Source organism: Cyprinodon variegatus, unplaced genomic scaffold (assembly GCF_000732505.1).
Source record: "Cyprinodon variegatus isolate N-32 unplaced genomic scaffold, C_variegatus-1.0 Scaffold452, whole genome shotgun sequence".
In the NCBI taxonomy this organism is placed as follows: Eukaryota; Metazoa; Chordata; class Actinopteri; order Cyprinodontiformes; family Cyprinodontidae; genus Cyprinodon; species Cyprinodon variegatus.
In genome coordinates this window covers 262,774-279,698 of record NW_015150905.1, presented here as the reverse complement: position 1 = coordinate 279,698, position 16,925 = coordinate 262,774, and the positions used below count along the sequence as shown (strand labels likewise).

The 16,925-nt window shown below is 40.8% G+C and overlaps 1 protein-coding gene across 4 annotated transcripts in view; it reads left to right on the top strand.

Moving 5' to 3' along the window:
• The window catches only part of phf20 (PHD finger protein 20), a 17,311-nt gene extending 2,297 nt beyond the window's left edge, over positions 1-15,014 (top strand). For 3 of the 4 annotated variants that reach the window (XM_015389234.1, XM_015389235.1, XM_015389236.1), the window contains exons 2-17: positions 1,254-1,360; positions 1,734-1,905; positions 2,142-2,226; positions 3,715-3,791; positions 3,880-4,477; positions 4,575-4,625; positions 4,737-5,009; positions 5,113-5,307; positions 5,952-6,047; positions 6,538-6,693; positions 8,378-8,559; positions 8,657-8,756; positions 10,552-10,747; positions 10,838-11,279; positions 13,680-13,848; positions 13,925-15,014. In XM_015389234.1, coding sequence (XP_015244720.1) covers positions 1,278-1,360; positions 1,734-1,905; positions 2,142-2,226; positions 3,715-3,791; positions 3,880-4,477; positions 4,575-4,625; positions 4,737-5,009; positions 5,113-5,307; positions 5,952-6,047; positions 6,538-6,693; positions 8,378-8,559; positions 8,657-8,756; positions 10,552-10,747; positions 10,838-11,279; positions 13,680-13,848; positions 13,925-14,067 — 3,018 coding nt within the window. In that variant the 5' untranslated portion in view covers positions 1,254-1,277 and the 3' untranslated portion in view covers positions 14,068-15,014. The remainder of the gene's footprint in view (positions 1-1,253; positions 1,361-1,733; positions 1,906-2,141; positions 2,227-3,714; positions 3,792-3,879; positions 4,478-4,574; positions 4,626-4,736; positions 5,010-5,112; positions 5,308-5,951; positions 6,048-6,537; positions 6,694-8,377; positions 8,560-8,656; positions 8,757-10,551; positions 10,748-10,837; positions 11,280-13,679; positions 13,849-13,924) is intronic. The other variant, XM_015389237.1, reaches the window with a different exon arrangement.
• Positions 15,015-16,925: the final 1,911 nt, after the last annotated feature.

The following is a 16,925-nucleotide window of genomic DNA, read 5'->3' as shown; positions in this document are numbered from 1 at the left end:
TTTTTTTTTTTTTTTCTCAGAGTAATTGAGTAATAATCGGAAAGCCAAAGGTTCTTTAAATTAGACTGGTTGAGAAATTAAACAAGCTTAAACTCAAGCTCTTCCAATTAAGTTGTGGATAGAGCATATTGAAAGGTGAGCATTTTATTTTTATCTTAAATGCAGAATGTTTATATAGTTTCTTTTTTACTATCTTGGTATAATTATTGCTTTAAGTGGGTTGCCCCTGCAGCTAAAGGCATGTTTTAGAATCTCTATGCTCCAGTTAACGATTAATCGATTAGTAAATTTGTTGACTATTATTTCGATAATCGATTAATCAGATTAATTGTTTCAGCCCTACATCTAATAAGGGTTGTCACGATACCACATTTTCAAACTCACTTTTAAGCCCTTAGAAAGTATTCGAACCCAACACAACATTTGGTGCCATGGGAATGAAAATGCCATGTTAATAAACGTTCTTATGCCTTTATAATTAAAGGCATAAGAACATTTATTAACATGAAAAACATACCTTTTCAATCTCATTATGGGGAGTGCTTTCTCAACAGAATCAAAGATCTTGTTAGCCAAGTGTAAAATAGATCCCCCAAATAAACACAATTTGACAATATTTTTAGGTTGTTTCCATTTTTACTGTGCAAATAGTTTGCGAAAAAAAATGCAAACAACACTGTATTTACTATTTATATCAAGTCTTGTAATGGAAGACTGTGTTCGAGTATTGATATTTTGCAGGTTATAGATACTTTTGAGAACCCTGCATCTAAAGTATTGGCTCATCACCTGACTCCCAAAACTAAGGAAATCAAGACTGTTCCCAGAAATGACAGGATAATCTTCAGTTATGTATTAAAATATGTGTCTTCATTCTTTATCTGGTTCAGCCACTGGTCAGTATATTAAACAGAATAAAACTGCTAGAAAACCTTATATCCTCAAGAATGCAGAGCATATATAATGCTATATAGCTTATAACATTTAAAGTATTATTTTAGGTCCGGGAAGATTGTAGATTAAATAGTTACGCATTTACTAAGCAAAATCTGTATACCTTTTTTTTGCAGTAAAGCTTATAGGTTAAAAACCCAAAGTTCCCCATGACCTTAAGATTAGCTTTGAAGGAGAACAAAACAAACCAAGATGAGTTCCTGCACCTTGATGGTTCTCTCTGTGCAGCAAATCCAAGGTTTATACCAGTCTAGTTTTGCATTGGTGTGTTTTTGGTTAATGTGTATGTGTTTGTACAGGAAGGGGGCCTTGATGTGGGCAGTATGAGTAAGACGCCCCCTAACAGAAGAGGGATAACATTTGAGGTGGGCGCTCAGCTTGAGGCTAGAGACAGCCTCAAAAACTGGTGAGTCATGGCCTCGCTTCATTCCTCTCCATTCTTTATCTGTTTCACTTCCCTCATTTTCTCACATTCAACTCCTCATAACATGCTTGGCTCTGATTTGATTGGCAGTGGTTGGAAAGGAATAAAAAAAAAAAAAACATTTTCTTCCCTTCTGTGCTGGGAAACTGCTAGGTGATCAGAATGGACTCAGTTTTTCCATCACATTCAGCTTTCATTTAATCATTACAAAGCCCATACTCTCTCTCCCTTTTTGTTTTGCACTTTGATTTGTCTGTGTTAAACAAACTCAAATATATGGTTAAGCTGAAGGCCGGGCAGCTGGTTTCTTTGCTCTAGTTGGTTTCTTAATCATGCATTAATGCTCGTTTTACAGGTATGCTGCCAACATAGAGAAGATTGACTACGAAGATGAGAAGGTATTAATCCATTACCGTCAGTGGAGCCACCGCTACGATGAATGGTTCGACTGGACTAGTCCCTACCTGAGACCAGTGGAGAGAATTCAGCTGAGACGGCAGGGCCTGCATGGTGAAAGCTCTCCGCCTGTAAGACTAGATTCCTGCCTTATTGGCCATATGTAGCGGTTGATTTTACAGTCTGCTGGATGCCGAGCTTCCTTTCTGTTGAGGATGAGTTAAAATGGAACACCTGTGTTTTTGTTTACATATTTAACTTGGCTCTGATGAATCCAAAACACACTAAACTGCTGCTCTTTGTTAACTTTTAGTAACGTTCCCTCTTATAGGTTAAGTTTCCCTCATGGCTTGCTTCTATCCTCCAGGGCTTTCATGTAAATGACAAGGTTCTGGCCAGCTGGTCTGACTGCCGTTTCTACCCAGCGAAGGTCATTTCAGTCAATAAAGATGGTAAGTAGCAGCCATTTTGGCTTCGGGTCATATGGTGTTATACAGAACAGTTTATACCAATACATCCTTTTTATATTTTGTTATGTTACAATAGTTACTTTCATTTAAGGTAAATGGGTTGTAAGACTCTTTAAAGACTGTATTTAAAAAGTGTCATGTTTGGTAATGAGTCCTTGGATTGGTCCCACCAGAAAGGCCTGTAGTGATGTCATTATTGATCCAGTTCTTTGTTGATGGCCTCAGATGTTTTTAGAACATTAAGGATCAGCATTATGGCAATCACAGCATCGGTAACGGGTCACAGATGCATTAAAATACGGAAGAGGTTGTTAAATCCTCCATATTAACATAATGTTAATCCATTAGGCAAAGACAGTCATATTATAAGGAAATGGTTACATCTATAAAAGTAAAATCCTTGGTGGGGCAGTGGTTAGCACACACGACCCATGTATGGGGGCCTTAAGGGCTGGTTATACTCCCCTCAACAGTGTGTCGCAGTGAGCTTGATGCAGACATTTTTTATCTATGCTCAATTTTGAGCGTGGTTTGCGCTATACGCTGTGGGTCTAGATACGGCCAAGTTTGTCCGACAATGGATTGACATGACGGCGAAAAAGAGCAGGGATCCAGGTGGAAAAAGGGTCCAAGCATTCTCGCGCACCTCGCTCTTCTAACTGGTCCAACTTCATGAGTTGTTTTCCGTAATTTCGGTCATAAAAACAAAACAAGCCGGCCCCCTGTCTGCGGCATTGTCTGGTCATGGCAGGGACGTCTTTTTGTCCACTGCGACACACGCAGACGACCTAGTTTCGAAGTATAAATCAGCCTTTAGTCCTCGACCCGGGTTCGAATCCGACCTGTGGTCCTTTGCTGCATGTCTCTCCCCCTCTGTCATACCCCCTTTCCTGTCAGCCTACTGTCCAAAGAAGAGCCACTAGTGCTGTGAAAACAAAAAAACAAGGTTCAATTTCAAGCTGAGTTATATGGCTTAAAATGTAATGATTTTTATAGATGTGTAGATGGATACACTTTCAAAAACTAGCTTTGTTTTCATTCTTCCCCTTTGCGGGATGAAATTGTTTTAAATGGAGGCAAAATCCAAGCTGGGAAACATGCTTTTAAAATCACAATTAACAATTAAAATCCAACAAACTGTGTGCAGCTGGTGGCATAACACAGAGGGCTAGTTTATCAGTTATAAGTACACACCTAAGAACAAATACTGATGTCACCCTCAGCTGTTGAAGCTGAAGGACTGGTTTGGTTTTAAAAAATCAAAATTTTTCCAAACATTATATCTACATAAAAAAAATGTGGTTAATCAATTCATTGAATATTTAAGCTGCACAGTAACAGGAAATGAACATATAATAAACCTCAGTTATGTGCTGCATGGTGTTAAATGCACAGTATTTTATAGGTGTAACATGAAGATGTACCTGTAGGGTGCATAAAACATCAGTGTTGTTTTTTTCCCATCCTCAGCATCCTACACCGTGAAGTTCTATGATGGCGTCATCCAGACGGTGAAAGGGATGCACGTGAAGCCTTATATTAAAGAGGTACTTTTTTTTTCTTTTCTATCTGATATTCAGGATTTCTGCCATCATAACAGCCCTCATTTTCTGATGTTTTTCTTTTTTCTGATAGAGAGGTGGCGCTGGGGGGAGAAATCGGTCCTCTGATAAGAATATAGTGCGAAGGGCCCCAAACCGCAGAGAGCGAAGGCCTCAGGAGAACGGCTGTCCCAAAAACAAGCGAGCGAGACGCAGCACGTCAGACCAGGAGGAGGACAGCAACAGTGAAGATGAAGAGCAAGATGTGGCGGAGGTAAACGGCAAAGATCCCAAACTTAACGGAGTGTCTGAGGCTGAACATACTGTTAGCAAGCAGGAAAAAGAAACCTCAGGTCACACCGAACAGCTTAACGGCACAGAGGCTGAGAAGGGAACAGAACTCACAAACGGGGTGAAGACTGAGAAAGAGGACGAGGAGACGGAGGGGAAATGTTCTGTGAACGGATTCGTGAAGCAGGAAGAGGAGGAATCGGAGCAGATCATAACAAAGCCATACACCGAGTCATCAAAGCCATACACAGATATGCAGAGTGAGCCATTGGTGCAAACAGAGCAGGACTCTGTCACTACGACAACCGGTGACTCTGCCGGCGATGTGGAGCAGAAGCCAGGCGTCCAATCAGAGAGAGCGCAGCCTGCAGTGGATGTACCGCCTCCTCAACCTGTGAAACGTAAGTGTTAATGGAAACATCTGGCCCTGCGCGTCCTGTAGGCACAAACAGAAAAGTGATAACATACGGATGATTTATTTTCACTTATGTTTGACAGCGGTACGAAAGCAGGGCTTCCACAACCCTAACAGATTCAGCAGAGAGCCGTGTAAGTCTACAGCCCAATGAAATCCTCCTCTATTCTCATTTGGTCACCTTTGCATATATATATATGAAATATTTTTATTTTTTTAAATTAATGATCTATGTTTTGTTCTAGTGTACAGAGTCATCAAAAACCAGCCTCCTCCAGTTCTGTCAATTAACCTCGACCATAATCCTTTCAAGTGTAGCGCTCCAGGCTGTGCAAAGTCATTCCGTAAAGCAAAGCTGCTGCATTATCACATGAAATATTACCACGGCGAAGAGCCGCCTCCAGAGGGACAGCACAGCCCCACCAGGAGCGTCCAGACCAGGGCCTCAGAGAAGCAGTCCACAGCAGCCGCTGGACTGGACGGCTCCAAGAGAAGGCGCACAATCTCTGCCTCTATGCGTGGGTTCCTGTCTAGATACACTTAGACTCTCTGAAATGAGGAAGAAACCATCATCTGACCATAACTGTTCTCTAATGGAGTGATTCTAACTCTCCATTCTAGAGTCAGCTGGACCCGCTGCTGCTTCACGTGGCGATATCAAGGCTGCAGGCAGGCGCACGTCGGCGCCCCCAGCAGTCAGCACACAAGGCCATCAGCAGAGGGCGCTGCTGAGGGAGAAGAGTAAGGAAAACCAGCTGGACAGGAACCTTTGCCAGATGCAGGATAAGGACACTGACAAGATCTGCTTCGACATCGGTGAGTATGATGTGGTGTTGGTGCAAAGGAGCTTCTTTATTTCGTGTTTTCCCTTTGGCACAGAACAAGTTTTTTTTTTTTTTTTTTTTTTTTTTTTTTAAATAAATGTTCGACAACAGTTGCTTAACTTGACTGAAAAAAATGTAGTTTCTATTGAAGCAGGGAAATAAGTCTCCCCCCCTCTTTTTTTTTTTTTTCCAGTTTCTGCTCTAAAACAGTAGCTGCAGCCTTTCAAACCAGCCATTTTACCCCAAACCCAGTAGCTTAGTCGTTTAGAGCTGCAAATATTTCTTGACCTTTATCTAAAACATAACTTTTTTTTATGTTGAATATTTGCTATAGGAATTGTTTTGTCATTTTGTTAAACAGTTATTTTGTTTTTAACCCTTTAACACCAAGTTTATCATATTTAAGTCTCTAAAAGGTCTACATTATTGGTGTGATCATTTTGTTCTTATAAAAATCAGATTTATTCAATCAGAAACATGCAGAGAACAAACAACCCATCCTACATTGTAATGTTTAATGTATCTTAAATGACACAAATAACTCCTATAACTAGTTTAAAACAAAAAATCTGTAGGTTTCTGCAGGTAAAACTGTCTTCAGCTGAATCTTAACATTTGTTATCTAATGGTCCTCAGGGTCTGTAAGAGAAAAACTCAAAGAGAAACCCAAACAGAAGGACTTCCTGCGCATTAAACTAAAGAAGAAGAAGAAGAAAAAGAAGGCCAAGTCTGGTAAGGAGGAGGTCTTTAGACGAGTTGGATCCTATGCTGCTCTGCATGTGCACTCGCTGCGATGGCTATCCTTCCTGAGCACTCCGTTCACTCCTGGGTGTGGTGACTGGGTTTGTGTGTAGAAGTGGAAACGTTTCTTACTCGTTTGTCTCCAGGAAGACAAGCAGGAAGCTGCAGCTCGTTTTTCATGCAGCTTGGTGTTTAATTAAAAAAAGCCAGGTTTTCCTGTGGGACTGATGCGTCCTGTACCTAATCATAAGGTTTGACGTTATCTACCCACACGGGATAGCCTCCCTCTAACCCATCGGTTCACACAGCCCTGAAATATAAGCCGTGTGAAAATGTTTTCCCTGGTTGCCGTTGAGTCCATAACCTGCCAGCGTTGTTTCTGTGCCACGTTTTGTCGCCGCCTGATCTGTTTGGCAATTATCACAGCTGACGTTTTTGTTTCACATCTGCCTCCCCCCCTTACCCCTCCCTGTATTAACAGAATGCACAGGTAGTGAGGAGAATATTGACATCTCAGTATTGGGTCTTCACTCCAAATTGAATTTTCCACTCAAATCCCCCCTCTCACACAATCACAAGCCTGAGGCCTACTCCAGCAGGCCCGGACACAGCTACTCAGAGCAGATACTGGTTGATGGTGGGTATATCTATTACCGTGTGTGTGTGAGTTCACTTCAGTTTGAGTAAGTGTGTTAGGCTGCTTCCTTCTCTCTTCTTTTGTCGCCTTTGGATTCAATCCACCATGCTGCCAGCTGTGCCGATTATATAACTTATGTATGTCTCTGTAGTTTTATTGCCCCCTTAATAACCCGAGATGCACCGATCAGATAGACCAAATAGACCATCATTTCTGGTCTGTTTATTTTTAACCCTTCGACCTGCTAATTACACTTTTTATATAGTTAAAAACTTGTTTGAGAATGAAAAATATAATGTATATAAATGTTAGGATGAGGTTAACTTTTAGGTAAGGGAGAGGAGTTCCAGTAAAACAGGGTTTGATCCGTTTGAATGGAGACAGTCATCGTGGTTCGAATTGTCAGTTTTAATCCGTGTCTATTTATTTATGCAGCACATTAAAAGGAAGTTGTACAAAGTGCTTGACAAATCAGTCAAGCTAAAAACAAAAAACAAAAAACTGAACGTCTTAAACAATAAAATGGAATGGGACCAAAGCTGATGAAATATCAGATATACATGGGTCTCCCTATTCTGCTTCAGACCAACAGAGAGAAGTAAAGATTCAGCTCTTGACTGTCTGGATAATCTTACCTATAAGCACCAATCTACCCATGAATAAGATCTGCGCGCGCCGGCTACCATTCATTCATCCTGTCCACTGAACTGCTGCTAGTTTTACTCACATGCCTGGAAGATGTCTAGTGCTGCTACCACAGATGATCTCGCTCTCAAAATGGAATTGAACGGTTAAGATTAGCTAGCCGAATGAATAGAAGGGAGAGAGCGTAGCCGCCTGTGGCCCAGGCTGCCTCTCACAACTCCAGTCCGGCACGCGGATGACATCATACACACTGCTTTGTTTTAAAAAATATAAATATAAAAAATGTCTGGGAGACAGTGATTCGCCTGCATGTTATGAATGCTGGCGTACCATAAATGATAAATTATGAACAGTTTAGTTTGTGCCTTCAAGTCGTTGCCCATAGGAAGACGTTGCTTGGATATAACGGAATATCTTCAGAACAGCTCCAAATGAGACAAAACTAGTATGGTTGAGTAGAACATGATGTAATAACGTAAAATCAAGGGCCCAATGTAAAAAAAAAAAAAAAAAAAAAAAAACGGTGTTCCCCTTTAAATGGCAACATATAAAAATTTTTAAATGAACTCGAGTAATGATTCGTGAGGCTGTCGTGTCCTGCTTGACATCTCACATTAAAAATCAAAATAAAGATCTTATTTTCATCTAAATGATCATTTATATTCTGGTTTTACCTTAATATTTGTCTATAGTATATTGCTCTATTTATTTAGTAACCCTTAGAGCTGCCGTTCCCATCGCTGCCCTGCAAGACTTGTCATTTTAGTGGTCAGAAAAAGATGTTTGGTTTCCAACCAGCAGGTCCATAGCCTACAGCTAATCAGTCTATATCTCTTGGTATTCTTACATGGAGCTTATGGTTGGTTGAATCCTTGGCTGTTCTTTGCTGCAGGCCTGCTTTGTTGTTTAATCTGCAGGTACCTATTAAACCTCTGTATTCCCACCAATATTTAGCTGAATTCTCATCCTGACAGCAGAATCAACAAAGGATAACGTTAGACACCAGGAGGTCCAATGATTGTGCTTATTGTTACTGTAGATGAGGACAGCATCAGTGACTGGTCCACTGACAGCTGTGGGTGGAGCGACGACGACTTTGAGATGGATTTGGACGTCACTACTCCTCCCCTCAGCGTGGACTCGGGCGCGTTGGACTCCAACGACCAGGAGATTGTGCGATGCATCTGTGAGGTGGAAGAAGAAAATGACTTCATGATTCAGGTATGGCTTTTTTTCTTTTTTTTTTTTTTTTCTAACCCTCCAATTTGCTAAATATAAAGCACATAATGTTTATGTAACAAGTGTCTGCCTGTCTCAGTGTGAAGACTGTCTCTGCTGGCAGCACGGCACCTGCATGGGTCTGCTGGAGGACAATGTTCCAGACCGATACACCTGCTACATCTGCAGAGATCCACCAGGTGAGTCTAAAGATGCTGGTTTCATCAGCCAGAACTGCTTACATCAGGGAGCTAAACTTGGAAATGTTTACTTTTAAAGTAACAGAAGACAAATGTCTGTTCATAGAAAAATCCTTGGCCACACGTACGGCCTGTCCTTTCTGAAGGAGAACTACTTTCAGCTATTTTTTAATGGTGGATTTATAATATTTAGAAAGTTTAAGCTTCTTAGTGTGGTACCACTTTCATTTTAATGGGATACAACAGTTGACCTAAAGGCAATTTCATGGGCATGTCTGGGTTATTCCTTTTTTATGTAATAACCAGTCAAACAGTTAAATGTCCGGTGCTGGATCTGAGGTGTTTTTTCCTCTTTGTGAAGATCTGCAATATTTTACTTGGTGAAGAGAAACTCCTGGAAAATCATTGTCCAATTTTGCTATTAGAAGAAAACTGATGGTGAATAAATGCATAGGGTTTCCTGCAAGGTGGAAACTAGTCATAAGCCCCAAGATAAAAAAAAAAAGGCAAGATTGAACTTTGTCCTTCTATTAAAGTCAACAGAATTCTGAAGGAACATTATTGGTATAGGTGACATAAAGGTTGACCTTGACCAGGATGATGGCAGTGGGATGCCGCAGTCTAATGATGAGTGGACCGGGAACAGAAGCCTCATTACCGACTGATCAAATCCAGCTAAAGGCAGTCAGACTTTTCGGGCAGCGTTTTATAATACAATCCAATCTAACTTTATTTATAAAAAAAACTTTAAAACCAAAGTGCTGTAATGTGAAACGACATAAAACCATTACAAGATATACAAAACATAAATGCATAAAAGTCAACAATATTTGAATCCAAACTATAAAACCTACAATAAAATAATTTAAAATGATTTATCACGGGCTAATAAAAACATCTCAAATTGTTGTGAAAACCATGGCAAAAAGATGAATTTTCAGAAGAAATTTAAAATCTGACAAAGAGGTAGACTTTGTAATTCGCGTTGGAAGTTTTTTCAAAATTTTGGAGCCGCCACAGAGAAATCCCGATCCCCCTCCCAAGCTTCCGTTTAGTTTTAGGCTCCTCAAGAAGCAGCTGACCTGAGTAAATGGGAGGGCGTATGAAGGAGCAGCAACTTGGAAGACACAGATGTATAATAACTAAAAAAAGAAACTCCAGCAAACAAGTTCATTAAAGTAAAGTAGGGGAATATTCTTCATTTCCATGGTTAGTCACCTGATCTTAAAAAAACTAAACAAAATGGTTGTTAAAAAGTTAACGTCAAACACACAGGCCCGCAGAGAGCGGTGGCTAAAGGCTGCTGCACATTAGAAGAAAATGAAATGAAGAGGTAAACCTCGGTGTCTGTGAGGTTCAAGCTTTCAGCCCATTGTTGCCATTAATTAGTTGGTTACGTCTGAGCCCCTGAAATGGAGAGATTGGCTTAAAATGACTTCGATTCCTCTCATGTTGGTTCAATCATTATGTGTGACACTAACCCAAACCTGAAAGTACGGAAGCATCAGAGTGGTTTTAAAAAAATAATATCAGAATATGGAAGTCGTTTTTTCTGTTTTTAAAGACCCAATTATTATTATTATTTTTTTATTGTGTGAGAAATACACTGAAGCTGAATTCTTAACATCCAGCTTTATTGGATTCATTGTAATGAAAGTCAGGGCAATAAAGAGTGTTTGAAGTATATGAAGTGTTTTCCATTTGATTGGATATCTGTCACGTTTGGCTCTCAGTTGACACATCAAAACATTTGTAAAACTCCCCACTTTGTCTAAGAGTGCTCTCTCCGTCTTAGGCCAGAGGCAGAGTTTGCGCTATTGGTACGATCGTGAGTGGCTGACCAACGGCCACATGTACGGCCTATCCTTCCTGGAGGAGAACTACTCTCACCAAAACGCCAAGAAGATCACCACCACCCACCAGCTGCTAGGAGACGTGCACCATGTGGTGGAGATTCTCAACGGGCTGCAGCTCAAGATGAACGTCCTGCAGTGAGTATGGCGCCGTCTCTGCAGTTGGTAACAGCAGACCTAACCGGTTTATACCCACTAATCTTAGCTTCATTGTGTGTGTGTGTTCAGGAGTAGCACTCACCCTGACCTCAGGCTATGGCAGCAGCCCTGGAAGCATTTGGATCGGCCGCGGCTCGGTTCAGACTCATGCCGAGGCAGTAACACCGCTCCCTCCCCTCTGACTCCTGAGGAGGACATGAGCAGAGGAGAGATCTTGATGTCCAACGCGCTGGAGAAGCTAAGTCGCGCTGCTACAGCCGCCACCTCGTCATCCTCCAGCTCCTCCCCCGCCTTCCCGTCCTTCCAGGACTCGTACATTACCAGCGAACACTGCTATCAGAAACCGCGGGCGTATTACCCAGCTGTGGAGCAGCGCCTGGTGGTAGAGACCAGACAGGGTTCAGAACTGGAGGACAGCATGAGGAGCACAGAGGAGCTGCTGGAGCGGGAGCAGCGCTTTGGAAGCCTGCTGGAGATGGACAAGCCTAAATCAACGGGAAATGGCAACAAGGTTTGGATAAATGCGTCACTCAGGGATAATTTCAGGGCTGCTGGAGGTGAAACATCATCCTTAAGATGGGTTCAGGAAGAATATTATGAATTAAAATAAAATCTGACTTTAACTACATTATAACTAGATATTTGAAAAAAAATGTTACATTTCGGAACAAAATGCCTCTTATGGTGCATTCAGACCAGACATGGTGTCCGCAGAGATTGTGCTGGATTCACTTAGAATTCCTATACAATCCGTGCAGGGAAGCGGCCAGCAACGAACTCCACGGGGTGAGAGCGCACACTTCTCTGCCCTCAGCTCGTGCTACCAGATAGAGCTTTGCTGTTGTCAAACACCAGCACCACATGCAGAGAGCAGAGCTGTGATCGCTGAAATTCGAATGAGCTAAACTTTTCTATGAAATCTTGACACAGCAGCTAATCAGGGACTGGTTTTAAGCAATTCTTTTTTTCCCACTTAAAATGGAATACAGAGAAAATGTTAAAAAGGGTAGAAATAAGGAATGCACTCAAGAGGTCTTTAAGTTGCTTTAAAAAAAAAAAAAAAAAAATCAGTTTCAATTTAGTCCTAGAAGCACTGCTCACTCACCTCGAGCACAGAGCGTGTGTGTCACTGCCCGCTGTCCAGCATTGGTGCTTTCTGTGGGGGTAGATTTACAAGGAAGTATCACCAAATATGCCTGTCATCCAGATAAAAGCTCTGGATGAACCAAATTGGACTTTTTGATGGTCTGGCCAAGTTTTAAAAGTTCATAGACAACAATTTTGCAGCAGTACATGATGTTAAGTTTAACCCATGCTTTTATTGTGAAATGTTGACAGCAAAACTTTTACAGGAAATGACCTGGGGTTGCTAGGGTTAACTGCAGGTCCAAAGCGAAGGTTTTTGGAGGCTGGTAATTTACTGAATATTAAACAAAGGCCGGTTCTCAACAACAGAACAACATCCAGGGACTTTGTCCGTTCTCGGTCTGCTGTTCTCATGAATTGGACCAGTACTAGGGCTGAGGCTGATGACTGATGACGTCAAGTACACGAGCACATGAGAACGCACAAGTACACACATTGAGAAACGGTCAAACATTCCAGCCACTAAACGAGTAAACATTCCCATGGCTATATTCTATGCCAGCACAGGAATGACGTGATGAGCGCAGCCCCAACGTCTGTTGGGATGGTGACATCGGCCATGATTAAAAATTATTCCAACTTAAAAACCAAATCGGCACAAACAATAGTTTTACCAGCACAAATGAAGTAGTACTGAAAAAGTTGGCTAGATAATTTGAATTCAATTCGGAGCTTAAATGGGGGATAGTTGACCTCTGGGTGACCTAAACGTAATCTTTATCACTGATACAACAGCAGCACATATTTTTTTTTTTTTTTTTCATTTATTTCAATGACCATTTTAAGTGCACAAACCAGCACTAAAGAAGCAATAACCATTTAGTCTATTAGCTGATTTTTTTTTTTTTTTTTTTGTCAGTATGGTCTCAGCTTCACATAGAGGAAGCTCTTCGTATTTGATGTGGTCCAGGATGTAAACACTGCATCTGAAATTCAGAATGCACCATTAAAGATTAGCTGTTCCTGTTTAATTTGTGTTTATTTTTAAATCTCTTCCAAGCATATGAAAACTGGAACAATAAGTAACTTATGTGCAAAACAAAATTATTGAAACACCGTTTCAATTCAACACATTTTTAAACACTGTTTAAAGATTGAAATTGCTATAATAATTTGTAATTTGTCAGTTTGACATAATTGTTCTGAGTTGACATATAAACTAGTTTTAGCATCTTAATAATAGTTAATTAGCACTATCAGCAGCCAAAGCTCCTACACCCCATGGTTCTTTTTTAATCCAGGATTAGGCTTTCAGTTCTAGTGCCGTTATAAAATATTACACTACTACTACATCAGGGTCAGCTGTTTATTCAGCTTTTAACAGTAAAATAATAGAAAATGCCAGCGCTGGTTGCCTAGCTACCATTCAGATGAGATGCAGACACCATACAAAGCGTATGGATGGAAGTTGGATTACTTTTGACTGCAAGCCTGATATCAGCATCTTAATATTTGTGACAAAAACCAGATTTAACTGGTTTGGACAGTTCATCCCTATGGTGTATTGAAACCTAGACAAATATGCAAAAGCTGAATCATTGATGCTTTTATTACTACATCCTTTTTCTGAGTGTAGAGCCTTAAGATGGCAGCTCAGCAGTCCTTTTGGTGTGCAGAAACATTGGATCCTAACCACCGTAAAAGCTTGCAAATATGACAGATGGGTTGAAATCCCAAGAGGGGAAAAATGGCAACCTTTTCCTCTGTTCAGCCTTTATTATTTCATCAGTGTCAGTTTGTGGACTGATTGTATTTTGTTTTTTAGGCTTTGACAGGTGTGGCATGGTCGCACGCTGAGAACAGAGAGGATGACTGCAGAGACCTGGGAGATAACGGGCAGTACCAACAGTGGCAGCTTAACCTGCTGGATCATATTGACGCTGTCCAGGATGATGTCTCACACAGGATGGACTTCATAGAAAGAGAGTTGGATGGTAAGAGAAATAAATCGTTAAGTTTGAGGCAGTCATGTTGGGAAACATCCCTGATGTTTGCTTTCATCATCCTCAGTGTTAGAGAGCTGGCTGGACTACACCGGGGAGCTGGAGCCTCCAGAGCCTCTTGCACGTCTCCCTCAACTCAAACACAGCATGAAGAAGCTGCTAACACAGCTTGGCAAGGTGCAGCAGATTGGTCTGTACAGCTCCACATGAGGGCGCCAGAGATCAGCTGCTGGTTAGGGCACCACATGGCTCGCTTAGGCAGAGCGGAGGCACAGGCTGTCTGAGAGGAGCCGTGGACGCTGCAGCTCCTACGTTGTTCAGCTTCTCCTGTTCGAGGTGAAATCTAGTGCTGCAGCCAGCCTGTCGTACGAATACTGATGACCATATCAGGATCTAACACAAACGGCGACCTCGTAAACAGCAGAAAGAAACCCTTAGGACCAGATTTCACTCAGTGTGGGCCCCATGCAACTCTAAACCTTGTTAATGCCTTGTGTCTGAACCGTTACCTTAAGGTTTGCCCTGTTTCTCAGTGCTTTACACACAGCTTTAGATTCAGATCGGTTACCTGAACCAACACTCTTTTTGCATTTCTGCTTGTTTTTTGCATTAACTTAATCTCACACTTGATTTTTGTTCATCTGTTCAGACATTTTGAGTCAAAAAAATTATTTAGACAGATGGTAATTTGAAGACATTCACTGTATTACTGTTAAAATGATCTGTTTCTATTACACTGTGAAGTTTGTTTTTTCTCACATGAAAGGTAGGTTCTGTTTTGCCTTGTGCTGAAATTCTTTCCCCATGTGCTCTTCATCACTTTAATCCTTTTATTTGGTTTCTCTAATTGTGTCGCTGTAGCATTTGACGTATGATTCACTGGGAACTTGTAATGTGGATTCCTCTTAACATAGCATCTTGTGTAAGTGTAATATATTACCCTTAACATGTGTACATTTATTTCTTTCTTATTCTGTTTCATCTGTTTTTATTTTTTTTTTCATGGAGTCTGTTTTAAGCTGTTGTTCAGATTGTGTTCTGAATAAAAATGCAGATATTGTATGCTAATGTACTGTAACTGTCTTAGAAGCAGGGAAAATGTCAAAGACAGAGCAAACAATTCTCCTGGAACATAAATAAACTATCATTGTTATTAATCTCTATAAACATTTTCCATTAGTTTTTTTTTTTTTTTTTCCTTTACAGCTCTGTTAATGTTTGGGCCATTTAATAACGTTTGATTCTTTACTTTTTGCTGTTAGGTTGCAGCTTGCAGGGTTTAATCCACATCTGGGTTGAATGTTAGATTAGATTTAGATTCAACTTTATTGTCACTACACAGGTACAGGTACAAGGCAACGAAATGTAGTTTAGGTCTAACCAGAAGTGCAATAGCAGCAAGTGCGGGATAAATAATGGTTCCATAAATACAGGACATGGGTTTCTACTGAATAAGTATAGAGATGAATACCATTATAAACAGAATTACTAATGGATGAATATAATGTATAGATAACTAGTAATATACAGATAACTAATGTATGAGCAGAGATTTTATTCAGACATTAATCGGTAGTAGGAGTAGGGGGAGGCACATGTAGTTTATTTCTCTGCAAGAAATTCAGCCATGAAATCAGAACTGCAACATTAGTTGATAACCCAGCTTTTCTTTTTTTGAAGGCAAATGTTTTCTCTTTATTTTCTCATTAAAAATTGAGACTACATGGTATTAGAAACTAGTTAACTTAGTTTACATAGGTGTGAAAACTTTGTTTTGTCCACAATCTACTAGTGGCATGATCAGATAATCCACAATGAGTTTTATTTTACTCAAAGTGGAAATCTTGCAAATATAAAGTAGAGTATTCTTGAAATGTTTAGGTAACATTTACATATGTATAGAAATGCATGGAGATTGCGTACTGATTGTTCTCAAGTTATTTTGACTCAAGTCTTTGAGCTTTCTCTCCATCAGGTTTTCTGGTCAGTTGGGAACAGTGACACTAAGGTCATTTAATCCGTCAGAGTGGACAAATACTAAGGCTAACTTGGAATGCAAATTATTAGCAAAGGAAAGCAAATTTTTCCAGTTTCATTTCCTGCTTCCCTTTGGATTTGGACACAGTAGACCAACACCAGCAGATGGCATGATTTCCCATATTTTAACAGTTAACTTCACACAGTACCTGAATCAGCTTGGATCCTCTGCCTCTCCCAGCAACCATGTCACCTACAAATCACTATTCTGCCTGAGAAGAGGACTTTGAACCACTTACAGTCCATTTTTGTCGTTCCCTTTTTATGCCCGATGAAACACTTTTTACTTTGTCTGTGGAGGCAAAGGATGGTGAAGGTGCTAGTATGTGTGAGATGTGGAAGGCCATGGACATTGCAGGGCTGTCATGATTAGTACAGCTCTTAAATGCTTATAGTATAGACTGCTGTGGTAGCCCAAATACTGGTAGTTGTAAGAGAACTACCAGTTAAGGAAGGATCATATCTCTCAGCCCTCCTTCCCCTAGGAAGCTTATTCTAGGCTAGTGGTGAGGAGGCCCTGACTGAGCCTCAGATTCAGGAGAAGCTATGTTGCTTTCACCCCATCAGGAGAAACATTGACCGGGTCTTTTGGAACTATGCTTCTCCAATCTACATGTGTTTTATGACTACAGAGTAACTGTGTCTCAATTACTGAAAAATGCATGCTAAAGGGGCCTCATAGAAACTAAAACGTGCACTAAAGGGCCTTCATGGGAGCTAAAACGTTTGCTTAAGTCCACCCTTGTAAGCAAAGCACTAAAGTACTCTCTTGCAGCCAAACTGCTTGCAACTGTGCCCGCTTGGTAGGCAAAACGTGTGCTAAAGTATTCTCTTGGAGGCCAGAACGTGTTCTACTCCTTTCCCATTGGCCAAAAAACCCGTTTTGACCCTGGAACAATAGTGGCAGTGAAAACGCTCACTGATGCGTGTCTACCTGGGTCAAATGACTCGGCTGATCGGGATGCTGTGGAAACACCCGGGTCGACCCGCTAATTTACATGATACTATTGAATGTAACTTACGGACGTCAA